We start from the raw sequence: 25,303 nt of genomic DNA on the forward strand, positions 1-25,303 counted from the left end.
CTGGGCTGATACTCTGGGTGCGTATGCCATGCCACTAGGAGAAGCCTGTACGAAATGTTTATATCCTGACCTGCGTTGTTTTGCGCTACAATAAAACCCACGTGATGGTGAAAGTGTTCTTGCTCTGTTTTTTGGTTGAGAACTGGGGATATTCCGCTTCGAGAAGAGAAGATTTTAGGAGCTATAGTGATATTTTCATGGTACGAGAAGAATTGTTGCAGAGAGAAGTACAAATCCATCACCTCTGTTGGAAAAATTCTTGGAAAGCATGGCCCTTCTTCCCTAATGATGGGTCAGTAGCCTTTATGATGTTTTGCTATATCTTTTGTACCAGAAGTTAACTGTAGTTCTTTAAAAAAAAAAAAGGCGAGGGTGTGTGGAGGAGGGAGAGTTTGGAAGAGAAATGTAAGGAAAAGTGATTTAAAGGTTGTTTTTAAGAAAAACTACCAACTTTTTCCAGGTAAATTTTTTTTCCAGGCAAAAAGCAGAATGAAACAAAGCAACAAAAATACCCCCACCTAGATTCTTTTTATGGCGCTTCATAGGGCAAATTTTTGGTTCAGTATCAACAAGATTTTTTTTTTTAATTTTTTTATTATTTATTTCTGATAGGCACACAGTGAGAGAGAGAGGCAGAGACACAGGCAGAGGGAGAAGCAGGCTCCATGCACCGGGAGCCCGACGTGGGATTTGATCCTGGGTCTCCAGGATCGCGCCCTGGGCCAAAGGCAGGCGCCAAACCGCTGCGCCACCCAGGGATCCCTCAACAAGATTTTCTCTTTAAATTTTGTTTTTTTGTAACTTGCCTTAAAGCATTAAAATAATGCAGGTAGGCGAAATAATCTAGGCAGGCGAAAGTTTGCCTAGATTCACTCCTACCTTCCCATCTAATTTCCTCTCCAGAGGTAACTAACCACTGTTACCAGTTTAGATTGTTCTTCTAGAACTGCTCTGTAGAGTACAGTAGCTGAAAGTGGTTAAAATTAAATTTAAAATTCAGTCTCTCAGTCACAATAGCCACATTTCAGAGATCAGTAGTCACGGGTGCCTGGCTGCTAACCATAGTGGACTGTGCAGATGCAGATACATTTCTGTCGCTGCAGAAAGACCTGTGTAGACCTTCATAGCTATTTAAATGCACCAAAATGTACGTGTTTTGTTAAAGTATGGGTTGGAAGTCGTTCCTTTTTAGTAAGTAGTGTATATGGTTTCTTTCATTCCTTTATTTAAGTAATCTCTACACGTCATCTGGGGCTTGAACCCGCAACCCTGAGATCAACAGCTACGTGCTCAACCAACTTAGCTCTTCCTTCATTCTTTTTAACTGCTGCGTAGTATTCTGTAATGTTATACTGTAGTTTTCTATTATTGAATTTTTCCAAATTATTGCTACTGTAGAGAGTTCTAATGTTTTCTGTGCGCATATAGTCATTTTCTTGTAGGGTAGATTTCAGGAAGGTGGAACTTTAGGGTTAAAGAATGTGTACATTTGGAAATTTAGAAAATCCTTTCTAAGAAGAATTGTGTAAACGTGGAATGAATTTTTTCTTGAAGTGGCTTCGCTGGAGATAATAATTTAACTTCAGAGCAGTAAGAGACCTCTGAGATCTTCTGGTTATTCCCCCACTTCTTTTGTGTGAGAATACCGGCCTGGAGAGGTGAAATGGCTTACCCCAAGACATTTTAGGTAGTGAAAGGCAGACCCTGGGTTGGAGCCCCTCTCTGTGTTTCCAGGCCAGGAGATCTTTTCCCTATATTGTTGAAGAGGGTCTCAGTAATCTTCTCTCAGAGACTGTATGAAAGAGATTCCTGAATTGGTGGTGGCAGGGAGGAGCTTATACCAGACAACTTCGGAGCTATTATGAGTCAGAGGCTAATTTTATAATTGGGCCTGTAGGGTTGAATTGTGGTCCTTAAATATAAGAAATATGAGAAGTAGGGAATGGCTCTTCACAGATCAACTGTGGAAATAGCATTTTCTTAAGGCCTTAGGCCTGTTCTAGTTGGTCTTTGGTTGAGGGATTGCTTTGGATCAAATAAGGCGGCTTCAGTCTTTGGTACCTGTTGCCTTCATAACCTCAAGCAATCCTGCCTTCTGATATCACAGGTTTTTATATTGTGGAGCCCCTATGCAACAGTTTTACCAAATGATAGCAGTGGAATACTTTTCTTTAAGTGTTACTATTTGAGTAACAGGTATTTTGAGATATTTAGAGACTTTGTGTGCTTTATGTTTAGGTATCTTTCTTGCTCTCTGTCAGCCCGACCTGTTTCTTTCCAAAGGAAACCAGGCTAGAGACCCCAGAGTCTGTCAACACAGTTGGGAAAACCGCCTCACCATGCCTGCACCCCTGATAACGTGTTAGGTATTAGATCTTTATTTTTACAGCTTCATTACCAACAGGTTGCTTTAGTGATCAAGGAAGAATTTTATGAGAGAAATGTGCTTTGGGGGAAGGCTTATGTGCTCGACCTGTTTCTTTCAAAAAAAAAAAAAAAAGCAATACCACTGTTTAAAGTTTTGAATGTAGATTACTAGTGGGTAAGAGGAACTAAGTTATATGTAGCATTTCATGAATGCTTGACTTACTACTCCAGGGCCAGTTCACCTCTAGAATGTATGTCTCTGTAGTTCTGGGGATGAGTTTAGTCAACTCTGAAATAGAATGTTGTTAGGAAGTCAGGTTCAAGATTTTTTTTTTTAGCTAAAGAATGTCAAGTAATCTCGATTAACTTAATCAAGCCGCAAAAGGTGAGATTTATTTTCTTTTTACCTCTTAAGAGGTCTATAAATTTTGGTGCTTTGTAATGAGTAGCTGTCAAGGGAATAAACCTGGGCGTTTTTTTTTTTTTTTTTCTTTTTCTTTTTTGGCCAACTTTGGAATACCAAGTTGTATAAGTGATAGGGAATATGAGAAGATAAGTGAAGGCATATATGGAAGCATTTAGTGTTACCATAATAGTTTCCTGAAAAGTTGTTTAATTTTGGCTGAATATCTTAATTTAAGTTTGTCAAGAGTCCTGCCCAAGTTTTGGCCAGTTTGGAGCCACATAATATGCTCAGGGCATCTATGTGGAGGAAGACTCTAGAGTAGTGATGGGTGATTGGCAACCTACATACATACGTATATATGTATTTTCTAGCTCTGTCCACTTGAAAGGGCCTTAGAGAAGCAATGCCCAATAAACAGTGTGTGTGTCTGCGCACTTAGCTAGATCTTAGCTTCTAAAAACCATTCTCTGCTAAAAGGAATCAGCGTTCTAGGAGAAATGGATGATTACCAAGCTGGTACCAGGAAAGTACTAGACGAGCCTAGAATATTTTGTGCCAGAGCACAAGGAAGTACTCAAAGAATAATGGATATATGTCAGAAGGACATGTCATTTTATAGTATCTCTTCCCAAAATACTTAAAAAAATTTTTAAAAGATTTTGCTTATTTATTCATGAGAGACACAGAGACAGAGGCAGAGACACAGGCAGAGAGAGAAGCAGGCTCCATGCAGGGAGCCCGATGTGGGACTCAATCCCAAGACCCTGGGATCACGCCCTGTGCCAAAGGCAGACGTTCAACCTCTGAGCCACCCAGACGTCCCCAAAATACATAAAAAAGTTTTGTATTTTATTGAATTCTGTGACTGGCTTTAGAATAAAACTTACTCTTGTGTACATTTCATAATACCTGACTACTACTATAAAATAGCACTCTGTAGTAAGCATTGGGATTGTAGAAGTTTGCTGTGCCTTAAATTTTAATAATTAAATTGCAAGAATTATTTAAAATTATAGATTAGGAAATAATTTTAGAGCCTATGACTTCCCTTTGGTTATGTGGTTAGAAAAGTACCAGAAATATGTTTTGTGTTTCTGTTTTTCTGAACAGTCTCTATTCAAGAAACTACTTAGTAAATGTTACTTGCAAGCTTTTGGCAGATAATTTAAGTAGAATATTTAAGAGGGAAGATATGACATATGGGGAAAAATTGAAAAGGGCAGAAAAGTTGAACTTGATTGAAATAGTTAATTTTGAGAAGATTGCAAAGAGGGATTCTTTCTAAATTATAATTAAATAATATCTGATATTATTTGCTTAGTCCTTACTATAACATAGTGTTTGTGTATGTGTGTGAATGTCTTCTCAAAAAGGAATTCAAAGATTCTGGGAAGAAAAATAGAATGAGAGAAATACAGAGCTTGTGGACATTTTTTAAAAAAGCAACTCTATTGATATTTACCCATTTTAAGTATGCAGTTTGAGGTTTTTTTTTTTTTTTAAGATTTTATTTATAGTATAAGCACAGAGAGAAAGAGTGGGAGAGCTCATGTACAAGTGGAGGGAGAGGCAGAGGAAGAAGCAGACTCCCCGCTGAGTGGGGAGCCCCATGTGGAGCTTGATCCCAGGACCCTGGGATCATGACCTGAGCTGAAGATAGATGCTTAATTGAGCCATCTAGTCGTCCCTACAGTTTGAGTTTTAATAAGTGTATAGTGTTATATAGCCATCATTATAATCCAGTTTTGGAACACCTCAAATAGTTTCTGTGTGCCTCTTAACAATTTCTGCTCATACCCCTAGCCCCAAGCAACCACTGATCTATTTGCCTATAGAGTTTTCCTTTTCTGGAAATTTCATATAAATGTCATCATACAGTATATAGTCAAGAATATTGTGTTTTATCTTGCATACCTCTGTATCTCTCTCTCTTAACACCTAGTATAGTCAATATTAGATAAAATAGCTACACAGTTTACTTCTTTTCAAAGTATTATTTGTATAACTTGCATGCCATCTGCTTACTCATAAACTTTTGCAGTAATCTTTGATAGCAGATAAGATCTTATCAAAAATTAAATGGCCAAATGTAAGTATTGGCTTGGTTGATTTTCAAATACTCCAAGGTTCTGTGGGTTAGGTATGACCAAGTGTTAGACAACAAAGCATTTTCTGGACTTTTTCTCCGTCTGAAGTATCTTCTGAAATCTTACACTGATGCCCTGCTCAAAAATAGAGTCTTTGAAGGCTCAGGAATATTTGGATGTCTCTGGTAGTGATTATTTCAGATTGTATCTATAACATGTACCTTTTCTGGTAATTTGTATTTTATTTTATTTTATTTTTTTTTAATTTTATTTATTTATTTATGATAGTCACAGAGAGAGACAGACAGACAGAGACATAGGCAGAGGGAGAAGCAGGCTCCATGCACCGGGAGCCCCATTGGGGACTCGATCCCGGGTCTCCAGGATCGCGCCCTGGGCCAGAGGCAGGCTCCAAACCGCTGCGCCACCCAGGGATCCGGTAATTTGTATTTTAGTTGTGTTTTCCAGATCTGCCCCTAAAGATAAAGAATCTTAAGTTAGTTTTCAACTTAGGTCCTGGTTAGAAGTCACTGCTGTTTCCCAGTATCCATTCCCCTCATCTTCCTTTTAGACGTGGAATTTACCATGTTCTAGCTTGGCACAAGATCACCTAATTAGAGGCTGTTTCTCAGCCTTAATTGTAGCGAGGCGCAGCTATGTGACTAAATGTTGGGTAATAGAATGTGAGTGGAAGTAATGTAGAGCAGCCGCTTGCCCTTTGCCTCCCTTTTTCAGGGCTAGGCACGGTCTTCCTCGCCGTAGCCGAAGGCAGCGATGGCGAGCAGCAAGGTGCCAGGCGATGGATACCTGGATCTTCTACATCTGCAGGATGCCTACACCTACTTAGTTTGAACTCTCATGTTCAAGCTTTGCTAACAGGCCTGTGTTAGAGTAAGCAGTTTCCTGGCTTGATGCAAGGGACATCCCAGTTTTTTTCAGTGTCCTCTTTCCCCTTTGTAGTTTTCTGTATTCAACAAAAATGTTGTTACAGGTCAGTCCTTTACAGACCTATATTCTCTTTCTGCAAATCAACTTTCGAAATACTCTTTCTCCTGAATCTCAGATTATCCAAAGATAATTCAGAAATGCCTCTGACTATATAATCTTTTTTTTAAAAAAGATTTTATTTATTTATTCATAGAGATGCAGAGAGAGAGAGAGAGAGAGAGAGAGAGAGGCAGAGACACAGGCAGAGGGAGAAGCAGGCTCTATGCAGAGAGCCTGATGTGGGATTTGATCCAAGGTCTCCAGGATCACGCCCTGGGCTGCAGGCGGCGCTAAACCGCTGTGCCACCGGGGCTGCCCTGACTATATAATCTTAAAGCCAGTGAATGCCTCTCAAGTCTTAGGGTCTCCCACAGAAACCCAGGTACACGTGCACAAATATTGGTTAAAGGAGTTAAGACGATAGTTTGGAGGAGAAGTAGTTAACTTTGAGAGTTAAGATTTGGGAGAGAGGGCTGTTTGTTTATTTATTTATTTGAAAGATTGTATTTATTTATTCATGAGAGATACAGAAGGAGAGAGGCAGAGACAAAGGCAGAGGGAGAAGCAGGCTCCGTGCAGGGAGCCCGATGTGGGACTCGATCCCAGGACTCCAGGATCATGCCCTGGGCCGAAGGTAGGTGCTAAACTGCTGAGCCACCCAGGGATCCCAAGGGAGAGAGGGCTTTTTTTTTTTTTTTTTTTTTTTTTTTTTGAGAGAGGGCTTTTTAATGACAGAAAGAAAAGCAGAAATATTTTATTTATTTATTTATTTATTCATTCATTCATTCATTTATAGATTTTATTTATTTATTCATGAGAGACACACAGAGAGAGAGGCAGAGACAGGCCGAGGGAAAAGCAGGCTCCACGCAGGGAGCCTGACTTGGGACTCGATCCCAGGTCTCCTGGATCCCACCCTGGGCTGAAGGCGGTGCTAAACCGTTGAGTCACCCAGGCTGCCCGAAAGTAGAAATATTTAAATATTGTGTTATCTATTTTTATGTAACAAATTATGCCAACGTTAAGCAGTTTAAAACCACAGACATTTATTATTTCAGATTTTCTGTGGGGTAATAACCTCTGTGATTCTTAGGTGGGTCCCAGTTGATCCGGGGGCTCTTCTGAGGCTGTATTCAAGGTGTTGGCTGGAGCTCCTCAACCGGGGCTCAAGAATTCCTGCCCAGACTTACTTGTGAACTTGTTGGCAAGGCCCACGTCCTCACTGGCTCTGGGCGGCAGGCGTAAGTTCCTTGCCGGCTCTGTGGCTTCTCCATCGGCGAATGGCCGTGTGGCAGCTCGCTCCTCTAGAGCAACAGATCCGAGAACACCCCAAAACGGAAGCCACCTCTTTTAACCTAATCTCAGAACTGGTGTCCTATCAGTTGTGCCCTACTGTGTCCAGTAGAAGGGACTCGGTCGTTAAACCCAGCTCCTGCTCAAGGAGAGGATTATACAACCGTAAATAAGTATCAGGCCGTGAGCTCATTGGGGGCCGTTGTGCAGGTTGCTGACACGATCAATGTGCAAAGATCTATTAAATATGCGCTGCGATATCAGCTTAGAATTTTGCCTTTTATTCTTACCCATCTTTGCTGGTACTGGTTTCATCTAACCTTCACCCACTTATTAAATTTCCTTTCAGCTGGATAACTAAGACTCATGGAAATCCACCTAGATTTAGTCAGTTATCTGTGGATTCTCATGGTCATCTCAGTTTAACAAAAGAGAAAACTAATATTCAAAGAAAGAACAATCCAAAGTTAGATTGTATTTTTATTTTTTTAAGATTTTATTCATTTATTTGAGAGGGAAGTAGAGAGCGAGAGAGTGAGGACTTGATTCCAGGACCCTGGGATCATGAGCTGAGGCAAAGGCAGACGCTTAACAGACTAAGCCACCCAGGTTCCCCTAAAGCCGGATATATTTTAAACAAGGTGCTGCTTCTTTTTTTTTTTTTTTTTAAGGATTATTTATTTATTATTTATTTATTTATTTATTTATTTATGTATTTATTTATTTATGAGAGACACCGAGAGAGACAGAGACACAGGCAGAGGGAGAAGCAGGCTCCATGCAGGGAGCCCGACGTGGGACTCGATCCCGGGTCTCCAGGATCACGCCCTGGGCCGAAGGTGGCGCTAAACTGCTGAGCCTCCCCGGCTGCCCACAAGGTGCTTCTTGGGACGCCTGGGTGGCTCAGTGGTTGAGCGTCTGCCTTTGGCTCAGGGTGTGATCGTGGGATCCTGGGATTGAGTCCCACATTGAGCTCCTTGCATGGAGTTTGCTTCTCCTCCCTCTGCCTGTGTCTCTGCCTCTCTCTGTGTCTCTCATGAATAAATAAGTAAAATCTTAAACAAAACAAGATGCTTCTTGGTTCCGGTGACCATTTCTACATAACTTCTATTTGTTAAGTGACAACTTAGTTCTTGAAAACCACATTGTTCTTTAACCTTAAACAGATGATCTACTTTGCCTGAATCTTTATTTTTTCATCTCATAAAATGAAGAGCATAAAAATATTCAGAAGAGAGGGACCTCCAGGGATAGCTGCATGAAGAGTTTGGTGATTCCTCTCCACAAAAACAAAGTAAAATTAGGCAAAATTGCCTAAAACTATTTGGGCTTTGGAAATTGACCGAAGACAGAAAAAAATTGAGAAGCATTTATTTTTAGGAAAAGTGCTAGAGCTTTTGAGAACAGTCGATGTCTGCGGCATTCTTGCTTTCCCCAATTCCTTTGGCAAGAACTGGAGTTTGGGAGACCGGCAGCCGTGCTGCCAGAGGCTAATTCAGTTTGTGGCAACGAGTAAAAACCTGTGTTTGTCAACTTAAAGTGACAAATTTGATAGGAAACAGTGAAAATCCACATATTTGCGAGTCTTAGGTTTTTGTGCCAGTTGGGATGAGCGGGGGACCAGCCAGGAGTTGAACAGGCGGACCTTGGAAATGAGAAAACCGTAAAGGGGTAAGCGCTCCCGGAGCCCGTGGCTCTTGGTGAGGCCACGCCCGGGGGCAGAGGAGACCTGAAGGTCTAGCAGGAGGCAAGGGCTCAGCCGGAGAACTGGCTCAGCCTCGAATGTGCTCTTGCTGTCCCCTCAGAGGTCGAGGAGCAGGCCTGAGAGGCGGAGCATGCCTGAGCCCCAGCTACGTAGATATGGGGTCACCTCGTCGGGAAGCTAGAGTGCGAGGAGTATGTGAGTACTGACCCGGGCAGAGGCATCAACCCTGCGGAGGACATAGACCCCACGGTTTAATTGCAAGGAAATTAAAATGTTACCTTCTGGAGTGGCTGGCTGGCTCAGTTGGTTAGAACATGTACCTCTTGATCTCAGGGTTGTGATTCCAAGCCTCACGTTGGGTATAGAGATTACTTAAAAAATAAAATCTTTTTTTTTTTGTTTGTTTGTTTGTTTGTTTTTTGTTTTTTTTATTTTTTATTTTTTATTGGTGTTCAATTTACTAACATACAGAATAACACCCAATGCCCGTCACCCATTCACTCCCACCCCCTGCCCTCCTCCCCTTCTACCACCCCTAGTTCGTTTCCCAGAGTTAGCAGTCTTTACGTTCTGTCTCCCTTTCTGATATTTCCCACACATTTCTTCTCCCTTCCCTTCTATTCCCTTTCACTATTATTTATATTCCCCAAATGAATGAGAACATATAATGTTTGTCCTTCTCCGACTGACTTACTTCACTCAGCATAATACCCTCCAGTTCCATCCACGTTGAAGCAAATGGTGGGTATTTGTCATTTCTAATAGCTGAGTAATATTCCATTGTATACATAAACCACATCTTCTTTATCCATTCATCTTTCGTTGGACACCGAGGCTCCTTCCACAGTTTGGCTATCGTGGCCATTGCTGCTAGAAACATCGGGGTGCAGGTGTCCCGGCGTTTCATTGCATTTGTATCTTTGGGGTAAATCCCCAACAGTGCAATTGCTGGGTCGTAGGGCAGGTCTATTTTTAACTGTTTGAGGAACCTCCACACAGTTTTCCAGAGTGGCTGCACCAGTTCACATTCCCACCAACAGTGTAAGAGGGTTCCCTTTTCTCCGCATCCTCTCCAACATTTGTGGTTTCCTGCCTTGTTAATTTTCCCCATTCTCACTGGGGTGAGGTGGTATCTCATTGTGGTTTTGATTTGTATTTCCCTGATGGCAAGTGATGCAGAACATTTTCTCATGTGCGTGTTGGCCATGTCTATGTCTTCCTCTGTGAGATTTCTGTTCATGTCTTTTGCCCATTTCATGATTGGATTGTTTGTTTCTTTGGTGTTGAGTTTAATAAGTTCTTTATAGATCTTGGAAACTAGCCCTTTATCTGATATGTCATTTGCAAATATCTTCTCCCATTCTGTAGGTTGTCTTTGAGTTTTGTTGACTGTATCCTTTGCTGTGCAAAAGCTTCTTATCTTGATGAAGTCCCAATAGTTCATTTTTGCTTTTGTTTCTTTTGCCTTCGTGGATGTATCTTGCAAGAAGTTACTATGGCCGAGTTCAAAAAGGGTGTTGCCTGTGTTCTTCTCTAGGATTTTGATGGAATCTTGTCTCACATTTAGATCTTTCATCCATTTTGAGTTTATCTTTGTGTCTGGTGCAAGAGAGTGGTCTAGTTTCATTCTTCTGCATGTGGATGTCCAATTTTCCCAGCACCATTTATTGAAGAGACTGTCTTTCTTCCAGTGGATAGTCTTTCCTCCTTTATCGAATATTAGTTGCCCATAAAGTTCAGGGTCCACTTCTGGATTCTCTATTCTGTTCCACTGATCTATGTGTCTGTTTTTGTGCCAGTACCACACTGTCTTGATGACCACAGCTTTGTAGTACAACCTGAAATCTGGCATTGTGATGCCCCCAGATATGGTTTTCTTTTTTAAAATTCCCCTGGCTATTCGGGATCTTTTCTGATTCCACACAAATCTTAAAATAATTTGTTCTAATTCTCTGAAGAAAGTCCATGGTATTTTGATAGGGATTGCATTAAACGTGTATATTGCCCTGGATAACATTGACATTTTCACAATATTAATTCTGCCAATCCATGAGCATGGAATATTTTTCCATCTCTTTGTGTCTTCCTCAATTTCTTTCAGAAGTGTTCTATAGTTTTGAGGGTATAGATCCTTTACATCTTTGGTTAGGTTTATTCCTAGGTATCTTATGCTTTTGGGTGCAATTGTAAATGGGATTGACTCCTTAATTTCTCTTTCTTCAGTCTCATTGTTAGTGTATAGAAATGCCACTGACTTCTGGGCATTGATTTTGTATCCTGCCATGCTACCAAATTGCTGTATGAGTTCTAGCAATCTTGGGGTGGAGACTTTTGGGTTTTCTATGTAGAGTATCATGTCATCGGCGAAGAGGGAGAGTTTGACTTCTTCTTTGCCAATTTGAATGCCTTTAATGTCTTTTTGTTGTCTGATTGCTGAGGCTAGGACTTCCAGTCCTATGTTGAACAGCAGTGGTGAGAGTGGACATCCCTGTCTTGTTCCTGATCTTAGGGGAAAGGCTCCCAGTGCTTCCCCATTGAGAATGATATTTGCTGTGGGCTTTTCATAGATGGCTTTTAAGATGTCGAGGAATGTTCCCTCTATCCCTACACTCTGAAGAGTTTTAATCAGGAATGGATGCTGTATTTTGTCAAATGCTTTCTCTGCATCCAATGAGAGGATCATATGGTTCTTGGTTTTTCTCTTGCTGATATGATGAATCACATTGATTGTTTTACGGGTGTTGAACCAGCCTTGTGTCCCAGGGATAAATCCTACTTGGTCATGGTGAATAATTTTTTTAATGTACTGTTGGATCCTATTGGCCAGTATCTTGTTGAGAATTTTTGCATCCATGTTCATCAGGGATATTGGTCTGTAATTCTCCTTTTTGGTGGGGTCTTTGTCTGGTTTTGGAATTAAGGTGATGCTGGCCTCATAGAACGAATTTGGAAGTACTCCATCTCTTTCTATCTTTCCAAACAGCTTTAGGAGAATAGGTATGGTTTCTTCTTTAAACGTTTGATAAAATTCCCCTGGGAAGCCATCTGGCCCTGGACTCTTGTGTCTTGGGAGGTTTTTGATGACTGCTTCAATTTCCTCCCTGGTTATTGGCCTGTTCAGGTTTTAAAAAATAAAATCTTAAAAAAAAAAAAAAAACCTTCTGAAAAATTCCAGAGTTGCTATATTTTTGATAATAAGTTATCTAAAATGTCTAGGTTTTTTTGTATTTATTTATTTAAGATGTTATTTATTTATTCATGAGAGACACTTAGAGAGGCAGAGACACAGGCAGAGGGAGAAGCAGGATCCATGTGGGGAGGCCGATGTGGAACTCGATCCTGATCCCGGGACTCTGGGGTCACACCCTGGGCCAAAGGCAAATGCTCAATGGCTGAGCCACCTGGTTGTCCCTTTTTTTTTTTTTTTGTATTTAAAGTAGGCTCCATGCTAGGCGTGGAGCCTACTGCAGGGCTTGAGCTCATGACTTTGAGATCAAGATCTGAGCTAAAATCAGGAACTGTACGCTTAGCTGATTGAGCCACTGTGGTGCCCCTAAAATGTGCCCCTAAAAAGCTATGAGACATGTCAAGAGACAGAAAAATGTGACCTATACTGAAAGAAAGTAGTTCATAGAAAATAACTGTGAATGAGCTCAGATATTAGACTTAAAAGACAAAACTTTAAACTGCTATTATAAATATTAAAAAAATAAAAGGAAACATTAAGTATAATGAAGAATATGAGGATACTCAAAAAATGGTAAATCTATAACTAAATACTTCACCTTTTTGATGTTATTATAAATGGAAATTCTTTCTTTCCTTCTTTCTCTATTTCTTTTCTTTTCTTTTTTTTCTTTTTTTAAAGATTTTGTTTATTTGTTCATGAAAGAAACAGAGAAGCAGGTCCCTGCAGTGAGTTGATGGGGGACTCCATCCCAGACCCCTGGGATCTTAACCGGAGCCAAAGGCAGATACTGAACTTCTGAGCCACCCAGGCATCCCAGAAATGCTTTCTTAATTCATTTTTGAATTATTCATTGTTAATGTGTGGAAACATTTGCCTATTAGCTCTAAATTTTTTTGTGTGTGTTCTTTAGGATTTTTTTTTCTTTAGGATTTTTTATATAAAAAACATGACATCTGCGTATAGAGAACATTTTAGTTCTTCTTTCCTGGATGCCTTTCATTTTTTTTTCTTGAATAGTTGCCCAGGTTGGAATCTCTAGTACAATGGAGAGAGCAGACATCCTTGTTCCTCATCTCAAGGGAAAAAAAAAATCTGTCCTTCACCATTAAGTATAATGTTAGCTGAGTGTTTTTAATAGATGTGCCATCTACCAAGAAAGGAAGATTCCTTTTATTTCAAGTTTTCTGAGTATTTGTATCAAGAAGGAGTATTGGATTTTGTCAAGTGCCTTTTCTGTGTCTATTGAGATGGTTATTTAAAAAAAACAGACCTTTCATAACATCTAAAAGCACTGAAAAGGAAAATAACACTGTATATTAATGGAACACTATTTCAAAGGATTCATGGGTTAAAAATAATGGATTTTAGAGAATACTGGACTAACCTCAAAACTGTCAACTCATAATTCTGTACACAAGCAGTAGTTGTCTTAGGAAAAAAGAAACAAAGATAATATGTCATGAACAAAACTTGAGAAAATGTTCATCAACTCATTTGAGCTGAAAGAAATCCTAAAAGATATGCTTTGGGTTCAAGAGCAATGAAACAGATAGAAACTTGTCTTCTAGAAGGAATGAAAATCACCGAAAATGCTGTTACATCTGCCTTCTTTATGTAACTGGGGGAGGACGTGGAATTCATAGGTAATAAAATAAAAATTTGATAAAATAAAAACCCCCTTCATTTTATTAATATGGTGTGTTAAATGGATTTATTTCTTCATTTTGGACCACTTTTGCATTTCTGGGGTAAATCCTTCTTGGGCGTGGCATATGATCCTTTTAATATGTACTGGATTTAGTTTGCTCATATTTTATTGAAGATTTTGCTTCTGTATTCATAAGGGACATCTGTAGCTCTCTTGCGATGGCATCATTAGGCTTTGGTATCAGGGTAATCCTGACCTCATGGAATGAGTTAGGAAGCCTTACGTCATCTTCCAGTTAGGAAGAATTTTAGGATTAGTATTAGTTCTTCGGCTGTATCACTAATTATATCCTCATTCCTTGGCTTTTTCTTTGTTGGGAGTTTTTTTTTTTTTTTATTACTGAGTTAATGTTTCTACTTCTTACAGTTCTATTCAGATTTTCTGTTTCTTCTTGAGTTAGTTCTTTTGTAGTTTGTATTCTTCTTGGAACTTGTCCATTTGATCTAGTTTACTTAGTTGGCATAGTTTTCTGTAATTCTATTTCTGTGAGGTTGGCAATGATGTCTCTATTTTCATTCATGATTTTAGTAACTGGAGTGTTCTCTATTTTTAGTCTGCTAAAGTTTTGTCAGTTCTGTTGGTCTTTACAAAGTTTAAACTTAGGTTTTCATAGTTTCTATTATTTTTCTAGTCTATATTTAATTTATATTTGGTCTGATTTTTATTTTTATTTATTTTATTTTTTTTAAAGATTTATTTATTTATTCATTCAGAGAGAGCGAGAGAGAGGCAGAGACATAGGCAGAGGGAGAAGCAGGCTCCATACATGCAGGAAGCCCGATGTGGGACTCGATCCCCGGTCCCCAGGATCACACCCCGGGCTGCAGGTGGCGTCAAACCACTGCGCCACTGGGGCTGCCCTATTTGGTCTGATTTTTAGTTTCTTCCTTCTACTTGGCCTGTATTTAGTTTCCTCTTTTTAAAAACAAAACAAAACAAAATAAAACCGATTTTATTCATTCATGAGAGACAGAGAGAGGGAGAGAGAGAGGCAGAGACACAGGCAGAGGGAGAAGCAGGCTCCATGGACGGAGCCCTACGTGGGACTCGATCCTGGGTCTCCAGGGTCACGCCCTGGGGGGAAGGCAGCCGCTCAACTGCTGAGCCACCCTGGCATCCCGTTTCTTCTTTTTGTAGTTCTGTAAGGTGGAAGTGTAGGTTATTGGTTTGAGATCTTTATTCTTAATACAGTTGTTTACAGCTATATTTCATAAGTTTTGGGATGTATTTTTGTTTTCATTTATCTTAAAGTATTTTAAATTTTTCCTTGTGAATTTTTCTTACTAATTGTTTTACGTGTATTGTTTAATTTCCACTCGTTTTCAGATTTCCTTTTCTACTGATTTCTGATTTCATTGTAGTTAGAGAAGAAAAATATTTTGTATTTCAGTCTTTTAAAATTTATTGAGACTTGATTTGTAGCTAACATACGGTTTAGGTTTATGCATGTTCACTTAAGAAGAATGTATGCTTTTTGTGTTGGGTTGAGTGTTGTATAAATATGTTAGGCCCAGTTCATTTAACTGTTCAGATTTTTTTGACTTCCTCGTTTGTCTTCTGTCTGGTGGTTTTATCCATTATTGAAATGGAGTGTTAAAGTCTCTAAGTATTGTAGAACTGTTTATTTTTCCCTTCAATTCTGTCAGTTTTTGCTTGATCTATTTTGGACCTCTATTGTTACATGTATATATATAATTGCTATATGTTTTTTAGTGGATTTACCCTTTTATCATTCTGTAATTTTTTGGGTCTCTTGCAACAGTTTTTGTCTTAAAGTCTATTTTGTCACGTTAGCGTGGATACTGCAGTTCTTTCTAGGTTAGTATTTGAATAGAATACGTTTTTCCATCCTTTTACTTTTAACCTATGTGTGTTCTTGGATCTAAAGCAAGTCTCTTATAGATTTGATCATTTTTTTGTTCCATTCCTTCATCCTGTTTCTAAATTGGAGAGTTCGTTTTTATATGTAATTACTGATAAGGAAAGACTTCTGCCATTTTCTTATTTGTTTTCTCTGTTTTATACTTTTTGTTCGTCAATTCCTCTGTTGTTGCTCTTTGTATTAGATATTTTTAGTGTACTGTTTTGATTCCCTTCTCTTTTCTTCTAGCATATACATACATATATATATATATATATATATATATACTTAGTTACTTAATATTTACTGTGGTGGTTATAATTAATACTATAATTTATAACAATGTTGTTTGAGTTAATACAGTTCCGTTGATGTTGAGCCTGTTGATGGTAATACCCCATGTCAGAAATGCCTGTAGTGTTTGCCTGGGCACACATTATTTATGGCATGCTCCACAGATATTTCTGCTACCAGGGCCCCTATTTATAGCTGGCGAGGTCTTCTGGTTCTTACTATGCCATATATAGCACAACAAGAACCATCTAGCTGGTTGAGGGTGAAGAGAAAGAGCAGTCTTGGGGCTCTGCCTTTATTAGGGTTCAAGGCTGGAGTGTCTAGGGTTTTCCAGATTTATTCTCTATTGGCTAATTTAAAGCAGAAAAGTCAGAATTTGGGCATGAGGGGATCCCTGGGTGGCGCAGCGGTTTGGTGCCCGCCTTTGGCCCAGGGCGCAATCCTGGAGACCCGGGATCGAATCCCACGTCGGGCTCCCGGTGCATGGAGCCTGCTTCTCCTTCTGCCTGTGTCTCTGCCTCTCTCACTCTCTCTCTCTCTGTGACTATCATAAATAAATAAAAATTAAAAAAAAAAAAAGAATTTGGGCATGAGAAGGGAGAAACAGGGTCACTCAGGCAGTCTGTTATCTAGGTTACCTGGGGTTTTCTGAAAGACCTTAATGGATGGTGGTAGCCTGGTTCCTTATGTGGTTGTTTTTTTAGTAGCTGTGTCATACAGCTGACAATATGTTTATTTGAAGTGGATGTCATGGCAGTCAAAAGCTTAGTGTTAGACGTGCTGTGATCAAAAAAGCTTATTGTCAGACACTTAAATTATAAATAACTATAGTTTCAATGGTATGTGAAAACTTAGTTCCTATATTTATATTGTTGCCACAACTTACACTTTTATGTGCTTTGTGCATCCATTTATAATTATTTTTTTATATAGTTGTCTTTTCAGTCATGTAGAAGATAAAAGGGATACAAGCCCAAAATATATTAAATCTCAGGTAAATTAATTTACCTACATAAGTACCTATCTTTATTTGTGTTTTTTATTTCTTTATGTGGTTTCAAACTACTGGCTCATGCTCTTTCCTTTCAGCCTGAAGAGCTCCCTCTAGCGTTTCTTACAGTCAAGTCAGCTAGTGACATATTCCCTCAGTTTTTGTTTATCTGGAAATATTTTAATTTCTCCATCATTTTCAAAGAATAGTTTCGCCAGATACAGAGCACTTTCTTTCAGCACTGTAGATGTGTTATCTCATTGCCTTTTGGCTTACATAGTTTCTAGTGTGAAATCAGTTGTTAACCTTGAGAAGCCTTTGTACCTGATGAATTGCTTTTCTCTTGCTGCTTTTGGGGTTCTCCCTTTGTCTTCTGACAATTTGATTATAATGTGTCTGGGTGTAGAGTCTTCGAGTTAATCTTACTGGTGTTAATTGTGTTTATGAATGTCTAGATTCATTTCTTTCATCAGGTTTGTCAGGGATCAGCATTGTTTATTTATTTTTAAACTATTTTTAGGGAATCCCTGGGTGGCTCAGTGGTTGTGCGCCTGCCTTCAGCCCAGGGTGTGATCCTGGGGTCCCAGGATCCAGTCCCACATTGGGCTCCCTGCATGAGAGAGAAAGAGAGAGAGCAAGCACAAATGGGAGGGGGAGAGAGACAGAGGAAGAGGGAGACAACTCACTGACTAGGGAGCCTAACATGGGGCTTGATCCCCTGAGGACCTGAGGGACCCTGAGATCATGACCTGAGCTGAAGGCAGATGCTTAACTGATTGAGCTGCCCAGGTATCTCAGCATTGTTATACTTAGACTGAAATCTCTATCTTACCTTCCTTGGCCTATGATACAGTTTTAGCTCAGTTTTCAAAGACTTTTCTGTGCTTGGGTCCCTTCCCTTCCCTTCCCTTCCCTTCCCTTCCCTTCCCTTCCCTTCCCTTCCCTTCCCTTCCCTTCCCTTCCCTTCCCTTCCCTTCCTTCCCTTCCCTTCCCTTCCCTCCCCTCCCCTCCCCTCCCCTCCCCTCCCCTCCCCTCCCCTCCCCTCCCCTCCCCTCCCCTCCCCTTCTTTCTTTCTTTTCTTTTCTTTTCTTTTCTTTCTTTTCTTTTCTTTTCTTTTCTTTTCTTTCTTTTCTTTCTTTCTTTCTTTCTTCTTTCTTTCTTTCTTTCTTTCTTTCTTTCTTTCTTCTTTCAAGATTTTATTTATTTATTCATGACAGAGAGAGAGAGAGAGAGAGAGAGAGAGGGAGACAGGCAGAGGGAGAAGCAGGCTCCATGCAGGGAGCCCAACGTGGGACTCCCATCTTGGGTCTCCAGGATCACACCCCGGGCTGAAGGTGGCGCTAAACTGCTGAGCCACCGGGGCTGCCCTGTGCTTGGGTTTCTTGCACATGTATAGCTTTTTGGTTAACTCAGGATTTTTGTCACTATATATACACAGAGTTAGGGATCTTTTCTGATCCTTCTTTTATACTTTTCTTTGCTTTTTAAATAATTTATTTATTTGATAAAGAGAGTCAGGGAGCACAAGTGGGGGGAACAACAGAAAGAGAGGGCCAGATAGGCTCCACTGAGTGGAGATGCGCATGTGGGGCTGGATCCCAGGACCCTGGGGTCATGACCCGAGCTGAAGGCAGCTGCTTAACCAGCTGAGCCACCCATGTGCCCCTCCTTACATTCTTAGAGGCCCATTTTCTTGGTTCTCTGGTTGGAAAGATGGAATTTCTCTGCGCTAGAGTTGCCTCTGCTGCTATTACCTTTGTGTAACTGGGACTACTTTTATTTTTTTTATTAAAAGATTTATTTATTTATTTAATTTTGGTGGAGGGGCAAATGGAGGAGAGAGAACATCCCAAGGAGACTCTCCACTGAATGTGTAATCAGAAGTGGGGCTTGACTCCGTGACCCTGAGGTCATGACCTGAGCCAAAACCAAATAGTTGGATGCTTAACCAACTGAACTGCCCAGGTACCCCTGGGGCTACTTTAATGGTGCTGTGTTAAGAAATAAGTAGTAAGGGGATGCCTGGGTGGCTCAGCGGTTGACCGTCTGCCTTTGGCTCAAGGCATGATCCCAGGGTCCCGGGATCGAGTCCCACATCGGGCTCCCTGCAGGGAGCCTGCTTCTCCCTCTGCCTGTGTCTCTGCCTCTCTATCTGTGTCTTTCATGAATAAATAAATAAAATCTTTTTTTGTTTTTTTGTTTTTGTTTTTTTTTAATAAATAAAATCTTAAAAAAAAAAGTAGTAAGGATTCCTTTCACACTCTTTGGTCCAGAGTTCTCTTTGCTGGTTCTGTTGTCCAGAAAGATGGTTTTTACGTACCTGCCACATTTCAGCTCTGTGACTGAGGCTGTATTTGGGACATGGCCAGCAGAGAGAAAAGAGAAAAGGGAAAGAAAAGAAAACCCAAAGTGAGGATTGTTCTCATATTCTTTATTTCACATTCTGTCCAGAAAGATAACTTTCTCTTGTATTTAAAACTACTTTTTAAAAATTTATTCATGATAGTCACAGAGAGAGAGAGAGAGGCAGAGACACAGGCAGAGGGAGAAGCAGGCTCCATGCACCGGGAGCCCCATGTGGGATTCAATCCCGGGTCTCCAGGATCGCACCCTGGGCCAAAGGCAGGCGCCAAACTGCTGTGCCAGCCACCCAGGGATCCCTTTCTCTTGTATTTAAGTAGTGTCTTATGTATGCTTCCATACAGGGGCCATCCTGTTCCATGATGGGAGATAAAAGGGAAGAAAACCTCAGGAAACTCATTACTGTTATTGGCCATTCTTTAAGTTTTGGCTCACCTTCCCAGTCCATCTGTTATTAACCTTTTAGAATCCTGAGTTAACTGCTTTTTGTATGTTGTCCAGTGGTTTTAGTTGTCATGAGTGGGAATGTGAGGCTGGAGTGGGCTTAAGTCCATCTTTGCCAGGGATTCTTATGCTTTTTTTTTTTTTTTTCTCACTAGGTCCTTGGAAGAGGAATGATAGTTGTGAAGGGAAGGCAATTATTTTCCCCAGGTTGAAGATTTAAGCTTAGTAGAGATTTTAGCTTAGACGTCTACAACTTTTGGCTGCACAGAGGTTTACCATTTTAGGTCATAGTTGTGATAGGAATCATTTATATACTGCTTACTCTGTTCCAGACCTTGTTCCCAAAACTTTATTTATACTCTTTTGGTCCTCTCAGTAACTCTATCAGGTCAGTAGTGTATTATCTTCATTTTTAAAAAAAAGATTTTATTTATTTATTCGAGAGAGAGAGAGAAAGGCAGAGGGAGAAGCAGGCTCCACGCGGGGAGCCCAATGTGGGACTCGATTCCAGGACTCTGGGATCACACCCTGAGCCGAAGGCAGATGCTCAACTGCTGAGCCACCCAGGCATCCCTATTATCTCCATTTTAAAAATGAGGAAATTGGGGTGTCTGGACAGGTCAGTTGGTTAAGCATCTGTCTTTGGCTCAAGTCATGATCCCAAGATCCTGGGATTGAGCTCTGCATCAGGCTCCCTGCTTAGCAAGGAGTCTGCTTCTCCCCCTGCCTCTGCCCCTCCTCTCCACATTCTCTCTCTCTCTCTCTCTCTCTCAAATCTTAAAAAGAAAATAAAGATAAGGAAATTGAAGTACAGAGAGGTTAGGTAATTTGTGCAAGGCTACATAGATAATAAATGATGGGACCATGATTTAAACCTAGCATAATACAATTTAGTGTTTTTTTTTTTTAAGTTCATGAGACACACACACACACACACACACACACACAGGCAGAGACACAGGCAGAGGGAGAAACAGGCTCCATGCAGGGAGCCTGACATGGGACTTGATCCCGGGTCTCTAGGATCAGGCCCTGGGCTGAAGGCAGGCGCTAAACCGCTGAGCCACCCAGGGATCCCCGACAATTTAGTGTTAGAGCACATGGTCTTGTTGAAATTTTCACTTAGTATTATGGAAATTTTCATATACAGAGCAAAATAGAAAGTACTATAATGAACCTGCCCCTTGCTATGTATCATTCAACCAATTTTAATAGTTTTCAATATTGGCCCTTTCTTGTTTCTTTCACTAACTTTTTTTGCTTTTGATTAATAACTGAACGCAAATTCTAAATATCATTTAAGGTAAAAACACTAAGGTATCTAAATTAAAATGCACAATAGCTTTTAAAAATATAACTACAGTATGAATATAATCAATATAATGAAAACTTAAAAAGTAAAGACTAATTTTCTTTAACTCGTCTAATATATATTTTGTGTTCAGTTTAATGTGATTGTCTCAGAAGAATTTTCTTATAGTCAGTTCAGTTCCGGATCTCAATATGGTCTACACATTTTATTTGTTGATACATACACACACACACATATATATTTTTTAATATTTTATTTATTCATGAGACACATAGAGAGGAGCAGAGACCCAGGCAGAGAGAGAAGCAGGCTCCATGCAGGGAGCCTGATGTGGGACTCGATCCTGGGACTCTAGGATCACACCAAAGGCAAAGGCAGATGTTCAACCACTGAGCCACCCAGGCGTCCCTGTTGATACATATATTAATTGTAAAAATTTATACTGGTCCTAACCCTTAACCTAGCCATCTTTTTGTGATTTTAGCTATTTATTTATTTAAGAGCTAGAGACAGCATGAGCATGGGGGAGAGGAGGGGAGAAGCAGACTGCCTGCCATGTACGAGAAGCCCAACTTGGGGCTTGATCTCAGGACTCCGATACCATGACCTGAACCAAAGGCAGATGCCTAACCAACTGAGCCACCCAGGCACCCCGATTTTAACTTTTTTTATTATTTTTTAATTTTTTTAGATTTTATTTATTTATGTATTTATGAAAGACACAGAGAGAGGCAGAGACACAGGCAGAGGGAGAAGCAGGCTCCATGCAGGGAGCCTGATGTGGGACTTGATCCTGGGACCCCAGGATCACGCCCTGGGCAAAAGACAGGCGCCAAACCACTGAGCCATCCAGGGATCCCCGAATTTAACTTTTTAAAACTCTGAAAATTAAGCCTCTTATTTTAGAATAGTCTTAGAAAATTTGCAAAGATAGTAGAGTTCCCATATATTCCTCAGCTACTTTCAATTTTCCCTAATTTGATTATCTTCCATTATTACCATTGTACATTTACCAAAACCGTGAAATCAGTATCAGTATAGTTTTTCTGTTGCTGTTCTTTTTCTAATTCAGGATTGTATTAGTTGTCCTTTCTCTTTCTTCTCTTCTGGTCTGTGATAGGTTCTAAGTCTTTCCTCGTTTTTCTGACTCTGAACTTTTTTGAGGAGTTGTTTTTAAAATTTTTTTAAAAGTATTTTATTCACTTATTTGAGAGAGAGCACGCGCATGCACAAGCCAAAGGAGCAGCAGGCAGAGGGAGAGGGAGAAGCAGGGTCCCTGTTAAACAAGGAGTCTGATGTGGGGTTCAGTCCCAGGACTCTGGGATCATGACCTGAGCCGAAGGCAGACACCTAACTGACTGAGCTACCCAGGTGCCCCTGAGGTGTTCTTATTAGGATTTTGTAGGATGTCCCATCATTAACATATATGACTTTTTTCTCAGGATTTGATTGGGGTTGTGAATTTCTGGAAAAAAATTATAGAGGTAAAGCATCTTTCTTACGATTTATTTTCATTATTTCAAAAAATTATATAAAAGTTCACAAGATTCCAAGGTCAAAACTGAAAAGCTATCTATCTTTAAATTAGTGTTACTTTGATCCTTTTTCCTCTACTTTTTTCTCCCTTCCCCTAAAGGTAAGCATTTTTACTAGTTTTTGGCTTCTCCTTCCCATCTCTCTTTTTTTTTAATACTGCCAAACTCTTTTTCTCTCTCTTTTGCTTTCCCACCCCCCACTTTTTACATAAAAGGTGATATTTAGCACATATTCTTTTTTTAAAAATATTTATTTATTTATTTACTCATTTATTTATGAGAGAGAGAGAGAGAGAGAGGTAGGCAGAGACACACAGGCAGAGGGAGAAGCAGGTTCCATGCAGGGAGCCCGACGTGGGACTTGATCCCGAGTCTCCAGGATCGCGCCCTGGGCCAAAGGCAGGCGCCAAACTGCTGAGCCACCCAGGGATCCCCTTTAGCACATATTCTTAACTCTTATACCATACTTCCTCTTCAGGACACATTCCCTAATAATGATTTTTCTAATCATGGCCCTTGTATTCAAGATGGTTTTCTGTTTTAAAATGTTCTTTTTTCCTAATAAAAACCTTTTCCAGTGTCTTTAAAGTGTTTAGCACATATTAAATGGTTCCCCTTTTATTCACAGATATTTTCCAATTTATCCCTGGATGAGCGTTGCCTTTCTGCCTCATTGGTTTGCAAGTACTGGCGTGACCTTTGTTTAGATTTCCAGTTTTGGAAGCAGCTGGATCTTAGTAGTCGTCAGCAGGTATGGAATCTAATTCTGAGAAACACTCACTTTGACCTATTAAAAGAATATCTTTATTTCTCTTCAGAAGTCACTTCTTTTAATGTTGTAGTTTTTCAAGATGGTTCAAGTGATTATAATTTATAATTCCTTGCTATAGTAATTTTTGTGTGTGCATTATGTTAAAGCTAGGTTCTTGTGGTGGAGAAGATATGTTTTAATGTGGATTGGTAATTTTGGTTTACTTCTTAATCCTCTTTGTCTAAATCCTCTATATCTTCTCCCTTTTTTCATTACCTTCAAAGAAAGTTATTAAACTTTTCCCCATTTTTTAGAGGGGTTATATCATGAATATTAGTTTAATAGTAGAAAATAATGGCAAGTGTTTATATAATGGTGCTGATATGGCATATACTGTTCTCTGGGCTTTACATATACTAAAGCATTTGATCCTTGTAACAATGTTATGAGTCAAAACTATCATTATTCCTTTTAATCTATTATTATTATACTATTAATAATAGTATCCTTATGCTATTGTTGTAGGTAAATAAATATTCTTGTACAGTTGTTATAATTGAAAAAATAGAAGCAAAATGGACTAAGATATCTTGCTTTAATTTTCCAATCCTCCCTATTGCCTGGCTGCCCAATGTGTTTATATGGTGGCATAAATTAGAAAAAAAGAGCTAATAGTGTTAATTGCAAACAATTTGTTGGGCTTGTTGGATTCTTCTTTAGACATGGTTGTTAGTACTTGGCATTGGAAATACATAAAATATCCAATAAGAATAGGATTTTATTGGAGTATTGAACCTGCTCTAAACCCTTCCAGGATATTTTTAGGTAGTGGTGCTGGTACATGCTGAACAACTGGCTTTCAGAAACAAACAGAAAGCTGTGTTTTATGGTATTTGCTAGTTTTTTGGTGCAAATGTTCCACCATAGCCAATTTCAGGCTACTAATGTGATATCACTGTGTACTGATGTCACTGACTTGGAAAGAGGTGCACATTACAGGCTCTTGTGAGTTGGTACAAGCCAACTTTAGCACACCACTGGTGGTAGTGTATGTGTATATAACTATATGCTTTAAACAAAATAAGCAAATTCCTGAGCATTGTATGTAAGTTTTCTTTTTGTTTTTCCGCCTCATTGGTTGGAGGTTGAAATAATTACAGAATTAGTCATTTCCCTGCCTGGGTCCATGACATTTGTGTCTAAGAAAATGGTGAGTATTTAGTTAGTTGTGGCTGGTAGAGTGGAAAGAAGTAATGTGAAATAATGCATTGGCTCTTTCCTTCATTAGGCTTGGATATCTGAGCTATTTGTTATAAACTCAGACTAAGAATAGCTTTTCACCTCTACTGGTACTTAGGTCTGGAGATGAAAAAAGAAAAAAAAAATAGAAGGAGAGGTATGTCAGAGTTGTAGCTTTGAAGGTAACTGTCTGCAATTTGCTTTTTCCAGCAAGCATAAAGGCAGTTGCAAGTTTGGCTCTTCCTCTTATAGCTCCTGAACATTCCAGTTCTTTCCTTCTTCTGTTCTAAATTTCATCACATGCATTTTCTTTCACCATTATTTGTACTCAGGGGACTTGAATAATATTAACTTTCCTTTCTTTTTTCTTTTTCCTTTTAATTGAAATTTACCTGATGCACAATGTTACATTAGTTTCAGGTGTACAACATAGTGATTTGACAATTCTGTATGTTATACTGTACTTATCACCGTATAATGCTACTGCCACACCATTGACTATATTCCCTGTGCTTTACCTTTCATCTTGATGTCTTATTCATGTCATCACTGGGTAAGGAATATGTAGAGGTTGATTTTTAAAGTATGTTTAAAATTCAGATGGCCACGTAAATTTTTTACTACATGAATTTTAAGCTTACTTATATTTAGTTTTGAGTTTTCTGATAAGAACTATTTGATATGGACATCTGTATGTAATCTTTGATGTGCTCATAAGAAAAATGATATATTTTCTAAGCCATAGATTAGTTATATATGAGGTAATATTCTT

General features: G+C 39.5%; 1 protein-coding gene across 10 annotated transcripts in view; it reads left to right on the forward strand.

The window, feature by feature from the left end:
* FBXL17 (F-box and leucine rich repeat protein 17) overlaps positions 1 to 25,303 on the forward strand; it is a 495,829-nt gene that overhangs the window by 5,254 nt on the left and 465,272 nt on the right. For all 10 annotated transcript variants that reach the window (XR_007409545.1, XM_025437863.3, XM_049107952.1 and 7 more), the window contains exon 2: positions 23,170 to 23,292. Coding sequence is in view for 9 of the 10 variants with exons in the window: in XM_025437863.3 (XP_025293648.3) it covers positions 23,170 to 23,292 (123 nt within the window). In the remaining variant the exon portion in view is untranslated. The remainder of the gene's footprint in view (positions 1 to 23,169; positions 23,293 to 25,303) is intronic.

Source organism: Canis lupus, chromosome 3, assembly GCF_003254725.2.
Source record: "Canis lupus dingo isolate Sandy chromosome 3, ASM325472v2, whole genome shotgun sequence".
Taxonomy (NCBI): Eukaryota; Metazoa; Chordata; class Mammalia; order Carnivora; family Canidae; genus Canis; species Canis lupus.